Source organism: Panthera pardus, unplaced genomic scaffold (genome assembly GCF_024362965.1).
Source record: "Panthera pardus isolate Hobbes unplaced genomic scaffold, ASM2436296v1 HiC_scaffold_11, whole genome shotgun sequence".
Classification (NCBI taxonomy): Eukaryota; Metazoa; Chordata; class Mammalia; order Carnivora; family Felidae; genus Panthera; species Panthera pardus.
Window position 1 is genome coordinate 99817015 of NW_026526666.1, and position 7087 is coordinate 99824101.

General features: G+C 57.2%; 2 protein-coding genes across 2 annotated transcripts in view; both read right to left on the bottom strand.

The window, feature by feature from the left end:
• PIK3CD (phosphatidylinositol-4,5-bisphosphate 3-kinase catalytic subunit delta) overlaps positions 1-1713 on the bottom strand; it is a 31275-nt gene extending 29562 nt beyond the window's left edge. The window contains 1 exon segment of the mRNA XM_019461321.2: positions 1606-1713. The gene's annotated coding sequence lies outside the window, so the exon portion shown is untranslated.
• LOC128775909 (translation initiation factor IF-2-like) lies at positions 1608-4866 on the bottom strand. Its single transcript, XM_053899015.1, has 2 exons — positions 3539-4866; positions 1608-1721 (listed from the first exon to the last, which is right to left on the bottom strand). Exons 1-2 carry the CDS (start codon positions 4047-4049, stop codon positions 1660-1662), a joined length of 573 nt encoding a protein of 190 aa, XP_053754990.1. The 5' UTR covers positions 4050-4866; the 3' UTR covers positions 1608-1659.
• Between the last annotated feature and the right edge of the window lie 2221 nt (positions 4867-7087).

Genomic DNA, 7087 nt, shown 5'->3' on the forward strand with positions numbered 1-7087 from the left:
TATGCACGCAGTCAGTTACGTTTTCGTGGAAGTTCACAATAATATTTAACAATACATAAAAATCAAGTGTCCAAAGAGACGCACATAGAAGGCTTTCTGGGGGGTTTGTGGGAGGATACTCCATCCAGGAGACAATGGTTCTCCGAGGGATGGGGAGGGCATAAAAGAGTTATGCTAATTTTTTTTTTTTTTGCAAACTTTCAACAGATAACAGGTATTTTTTAATTAATAAAAAAGCGTGAGCGTTAACAATTATTAAAAGGCATCTTCTGAAACAAGAATCAAGCTATTGAAAACAGGGGTGTAAACAGGTGTGTAGAAGAGAATCCCCCAATGGAGGGTTTACACAGTCCGTGGTTTTTGACCACGTTCCAGCGAGTTCCACAGAGGCAACCCCAAGACCTTCAGAGGGTGGCAGAAGTGGGATAGGGGGCTGAGTGGACATCCTAGGCCAGTCTCTACTTGTACCACAGGGCGCTCTGTTTTTATCTACTTTATAGGTCAAAATTCTGCTTATATTTTGATCTTTTCTTTAAGGTTTATTAATTTTTGAGAAAGAGTTTAGAAAGCGTGCCAACGGGGGATGGGCTGAGAGACGGGGAGACACCGAGCCGTCAGCACAGAGCCTGACGCGGGGCTCGAACCCACCAGCTGCGAGATCATGACCTGAGCCGAGGTCCGACGCTTCACCGACTGAGCCTCCCAGCTGACCCAGTATTCTGATCTTTTTAAAGATCTCCACACTCAACAAAGAAGTCTGGAGAGTACTGACGAAGACAGAGAGAAAATGAGGTTGGCGTGGGGCCGGGGGGAATCTTGCAAGGATGACACCATATGCTGTAACCCTGTGCACCTTCCCATCCGAAACGACAGTAGCTGTTCAAGCACCAGGTAAGGAGGAATGTGCTCTGCAGACGGGAATACATATGCACTCCCAGGGCTTGCAGAAGGGACTGTGACTACCCATCTGGGAGCTAACCATACCCAGCTAGCCCCAGGTCCCAAGGCGGGGGGGTGTGTGTTCAGCTAATACTCAGCCAGTGTCCATCTCTGGCCTCAGTATCTTCATTTGCACGATGAAAGGATTGCATTCATACCCCAGCAAACATCCGAGAGGCTCCAAGGACTACTGTCTTACTGACAGAGTGACTGTCAACTCTCTGAGAAACAGACAAGTCCCTACCTTAAAGACGCCTTGAGAAGCAATGCTGAGTTCTCACAATTCCACACACTTCCTTCGGAAGAGTGTTTTCATTTTTCTCTCCCCGGACAGGCCAGCCCAACTCTACCACGACTGAAGCAAGTCAAATCCCAAATGCTGCAGCTTAATCATGGGCTCAGAGCACAGCCGCCCCCTTCCCCCGCTTCCTTATGCAGGCAGCAACATCCCTCTCTTGGGGAGCTGGCCGAGGTCTAGTCGGATTCCTCGCGTTGGTTCCTAGAACACATCCGGGTTGTTCTGTTCCTTTCGGCATTCTAGTCCTACCGAGAGGTTCTCCTTTTGACTGGATAGTCAGGGAGGGAGGATTCTGTTCACCTTCCTAAGCTCTCTGCAAAATCGCATCTCTTTTTTGCCCACACACTTGGCTTCATCACCCAACCTACCTCTCTGGAATGGTCCAAGAATGGCCAGCAGCAAAGGCCCCTCGGTCTGGCAGATCAAAGATGCTTTGGAATCATTGAGCACCATTCCGCCCCCACCTGACTCTCAGCTCCTTTATCTGTCTGGGGGGGGGGGGGGGAGAAAAAGGAGAGAGAGAGAGAGAAAGAATGAATGAATGAAATTTTTGAAAGAGGAAGTCTCACAAGCCTATGCATTCCCTTACAGGACTTCAGCTGTCTCACCTAGGCTTCCGTTTTGCAAACCAATCACATCCTGCTTGATGAGCCTTGAGAACCACCTGTGCCGACGCCCCCCTCCCCCAGCCCCTTCCTTTGGGTGCTGCTGAAGCAAACCACAGGAGCATCTCCAGTGCCTGAGGCAGGAATATATATATACACACACAGATGACTCAGATTGGTTTTTCGAGTTATTCCTTGCTTTTGTTTGGTTTTGAAAGCAAAGTAAGTGATCTGAGCCGAGCCTGGGTTCAAGTTCCACTCAACGGCTGCAAAAAGCAGACTCCTGAACTTGAGGTCCCAATAAAGTCCTACATTGCATCATACAGGAAGACTCATCCCTGCTTCCTGGAGATGAAGAGAGTGAGCGTGTAGGGAAGACGGCGGCCCAGTCACCGCATCTGCGGTATTTCTTCCCCCCTCCTCCCTCCGTGGGCCACTGCTGGGAATAATCTAACCCCAAAGACTGGAAGACACCTGAGCTCCGGAAGCGAGCCGGCTGGATTTGAAGAGTCGGACACGCCCCTTCCTCCAACCCAGGGCACAGCTACCTCCACGGCGGCGGGGCGACTCCTGCCTGCAGCCCACCGGGCACGGCTAGGGACGACTCTTAAGGAGCAGGAAACTTAAACCACTTGCTTCTCCACAGGCAAAAAGCCCAGTGCTGGGAAGCCGCTGGAAAAGGTGTCTGTTCCAAGAATGTATTTCCCAGGACCAAGCTGGCATTCTCACTGCTGAGAGCCTAATTCCTGGAAGGATACCCCGTGGACCCTGCTTGGAACGCGGACTTGAATGGTCTCTTCGCTCAGCATCCAGGGGAAGGTGGCAAGGGCTTCCCAAGAGAAATGAGAAGTCAGCGCCAAGAGCCAAGGAAGAAATAACTTCCATTGCTGACCAATGGAGTTAACAGGAGGACAAAAACTCAGCAGCTCCGTCACAGGGAAATGAAACATGATTATAGAGAAAGCACTTTCAAAACGAGCAAAGACAAAGCAGAAAGCATGATGGAGCCGCGAGAAGGAAGGGTTAGGGGAGGCAAGAAGGAATTAGTCCTCAGGAATTCAGGTCAGGAAACAGGGAGCTGGGGCAGAATTCACAAGAGGGCGGCCAAGGAGGAGGCTCTTCCCGGAGGAAGGTGCGTCTTCTGCTCTGGCCCTCAACGCTGCCCAGGACCTCGGGATCTGGGTCCGCCGCCCTCCAGCCCTCTGGGTTCAAGGGCAAAGCTTGCGAGGCAACGCCAGGAACCGACACGGCGCAGGATGCTCCGTCCCGAATCGGGGACAGGGGGAGGGGAAGATGCGCACGGCAACTGCCGGGCCCCTGACAAGTAAACAGCTCGCCCAGAACAGGCGCGTCCGCGTCCGGAGCCCGGCTCAGGGCCCCCGCTCAACCCATCAAGGACGGCAGCGGGATACCCCGCATCCCCGCCCCCGCCCCGGAGGCACAAAAGGGATGCGTGGAGATCGGGAGAGCAGGAGAGCGTGAACCAGCCCGCACCAGAGAATCACAACGCGAGCGCGGCCCCCTGCCTCGGCCTCCCCAGCGGGGTCCGGTCCGCCCCGGGACGCGCGCGCCTCCCCCAGCCCCCACGCCCCTGGACCCCGATCGCCCCAGGCGGACAAAGCCCGGCGCTGGGCGGGGCTGGGTGTGCAGGGGGGCACTGGGACCCCGCAGACGCCCGCACAGGTGGGCTCCGTACCGGGTGTGGGTGCCGGGGGCGGGGCCCGAGCTCCCGGGAGACGGTTGCCCAGGGGACGCGGCGGGCGGGTCCCGGAGCTACTCGAGCCTCCCGGCGGCGGCGCCGAGCCCGCGGGGGCCTGAGGGCAGGCCCGCGGCGCGGAGCGGGCTAGCGGGGCAGCGGCGGAGGGGCGCGGCCCGGGGCGGGGCCCGGACAGCGGCCCGGCGTGGGCGGGGCCGGGGGCGGGGCGCCGGCCGGGGGCGGGGCCAGGGGCCGCCGCGCCGCGGGCACCGTCGGCAAATTCTGGCAGCCCCAGCCAGGCGGAGCGTCGGAGAGCCAGCGGCCGCGGGGAGCGGAGCGGACGCCGCGGCAAATCCTCCCCGGACCCCCCGCTGCTCCGGCCGGGCGGGTAGCGCGTGCACCTGGAGCCGGGCCCCCCCCCCCCCCGCAGCCGCCGCGGGACCCCGGGCGGCGTGCGCTCGCTGGCCCCGGCCCCGCTCCAGCCTGGTAGCCAGAGGATAGAAAGTGCCATTTGCAAAGGGAGAGAGGGCTGGTGGTCCGCCGGACCGCTTTCCGCTCCGGGGTTCCCCGGGAGTCACCAGAACGGGCGGGGCACCGCACCTCCGTCACAGATCGGGAGCCGGGGTCACCCGCCTAACCGGCCATCCCGGGCTCTGGGCTCCCATCCAGGGTGCAGGCTGTTCCCCGGCCGCTGGGCCTTCCTTTCCATCGGGGTTCCCCTTACGTGAGGGATTCGGGAGCTACATGGGTTTGCCAGGGACCTTCCCTAGGACATCCATTCGCTACAATGAACTGTGTGCGCGCTGGCAGGGCGTTCGGGCAGGAACGCGGTAACCGCCCCCTGCACTTCGCTCCGATTTATCCGCGCATCGCCCTGCGAGGGGGTGCTGTTTCTCCTCGGGGTGTGAACGAGAAAAACGAAGCTCCGAGGGCAAGGAGACCCTCACGGGCACACACGTCCCCACGCAGCGGCAGAGCGAGCTTCGGAACCAGCTTGGTTGGGTACCGGGCTGCTACGCTTCTTGCCCTGCAATGTTCCACGTCCCTCAGAATGTGCTTTTGGGGCCACACGAGACTTCAAGCTTTGCCACCGCGGAGCTCAACAGAAGGAGGGGCGTGTGAGGCTCAGAATCACCCAGGGGTGTCCCAGCGGGCGCGGAGGGCATGGGGTGGAGGAAAGGGGCTTGAGGCCCACTCTTTGGTGGTCGTCTCCCACTGCATCCAGTGTTTCAGCCGAGCCCCTTGAGCCTCCCTCGGGCCCCAGCTCGCCGAGTGCACGCCAGGACAGAAAGGAGAAAAAAGGCCCTGAGCTCCCGGAATCTTGAAGAAACCCGGGATGAGGTTTCCCTCATCCAGGCAGCCGAGTTGCGGGGGGGGGGGGGGCGAACCCTCGATGACGTTGGTGTCCCTGTCCCCAGCATCTCAGGGCCAGAGGAGGCAACCCAGCCCCGAATGTCACAGACTTGCACTCACAAACACTCCCATACACATCATTCACTTACACACTCAGACACAATTATGTAAACTGACACACAGTAAGTCACATACCCCGTCACACGCACTCAGACACAGAGATCAAAGACACACACAGATGCACTTTCACAAAGACACACGCCCACACACTCAATAATGTAAACTGACACACGCTGTGGACACGGTGACCAGACACACTCACACCCATCGTGTCCACACACCGAACCTCCCCCAACCACCCATGCGCTGGTGGTGCCCTTGCCAGATCACGTCTGGCGAAGGCAGAGCCTGGGCCACTGGATGGGGACCGCCCAGCCGGCCACCGGGTCCACCCCAGGGCTGTGCCCGCTGGTTGCTTCCACTTTGCCCTTCCCTCCTCCCACCTCCAGCCTGGGAAGGGGGGCTGAGCAGCAGGAGGCAGTCTGAAGGAGGTCTGGGTGGAGGAGGGCAGGCCTCCTGCAGGGCCGCCCTTGACTCCTGGGGGAGGGGGGAGTGGCGATTGGGTGGGGTGCGGTGGGATGGGGGTGGGGGGGAGGGTTGGAGTACCAGAATGAGAAGCCGCCAGAAGTCACAGACCGACCTTGGATGGGCTGACTGCTCTGAGTTCTCTGACAGCCATCCTGGCTGGGAATAGGTAGTATGTATCCCCAACAACCCCCAACCAGGAAAAGATAATGACCCGAGGGGGCCAAGGCCTGGAGATTTTCCAAGGGCAGACAGGCTTCCGTAGTTCCTCTCCCCCATCTTCAGGGTGGTGCCCTTCTCCCTAGGGGCCCAGTCCTGCAGACTTCCCTTTCTTTCCAGCTTGCAAAGACAAGGTCCTATCAGCAATGGAACCCAATGGCATAGCTTGGGTTTCAAATTGGGGGCATCAGGTACTGGTTCCTAAGGAGCCAGAGGAAAATCCAGCATTCTTTGAAACAGCAAAAGCAACAAAAACTCATCCTGCCCATATTACAACGATGGACCGGAACCGCACCAACAAATCCGGAAAGATACATAACGTAATGATTTGTTTGGGAGAGAATGAAGTGAATTAACACAGATACAAGACGAGCCTCTAGCACGTGCCCGGTGCAGGCAGTAATTGCTCAGTGTTTGCTCTCGTGGACGGGACGGGAAACATGCAGAGAGAGGCAGTGACTTGCTCAACGTCACACAGTCAGGGGCAGAGCGGAAAGAAAAACCCCAGTGTCCTGATTCCTCGTTCAGGGCTCAGGTATGTTGTTAGGTCCTTTCTGGAATCCAGACAAGGGTATAAAGAAATTAGTTTAGTGAATAAATAAATTCGTTTCACCACTCCACTCTTAGGAAATCAGAGTAAACAGAGAGATTAGATGCTGGCCCTTCTACTTGCTAAGGCGAAAAGGATGGGATCCTCTTTGTAAGTTCCCAAGGCAGGAAACCAGATGAACTTCTGTTCCCACCCGTGAGAACCCTTGCTCGGCTCAACAGGCTCCGTAAGATTATTTGCTCCCTGAGCCACTCTTCACTCCTGCAGCTGCCAGGTAACCTCACTGTGATAAAATGTCCCCTTCCCCCAGCTGCCCACCGATATCCCACCCACCAACCTCCCTGGGATTCCGGTGGGCTCTTCCTAGTCAAATTTGGCACTCAGCATTGTAGAGGTTTAGCCTATGTCGTCCCCAAATATGCCACTTTGGCATACTGATTATTTTGAATTAAAAAATTTTTTTAATGTTTATTTATTTTTGAGAGAGAGAGAGAGAGAGAGAGCAGGGGAGGGGCAGAGAGAGGAAGAGACACAGAATCCGAAGCAGGCTCCAGGCTCTGAGCTGTCAGCACAGAGTCCGAGGCGGGGCTCGAACCCACGAACCGTGAGATCATGACCCGAGCCGGAGTCGGTCACCCAACCGACTGAGCCACCCAGGAGCCCCCTGATTATTTTCAATTAAGGGGATTCGAGAAACAGCCGTGAATGAATGAAGGACACTGTGAACCTCCTTTGTCCCACGGAAGGCAGAAGCTACACCTCACATTTGAAAGGTACCCCTCCCTGCACCAGAAGGGCAGAAGGCGTCCTGATCACCAGAGACAGGGAATTTAGGGCCAAGA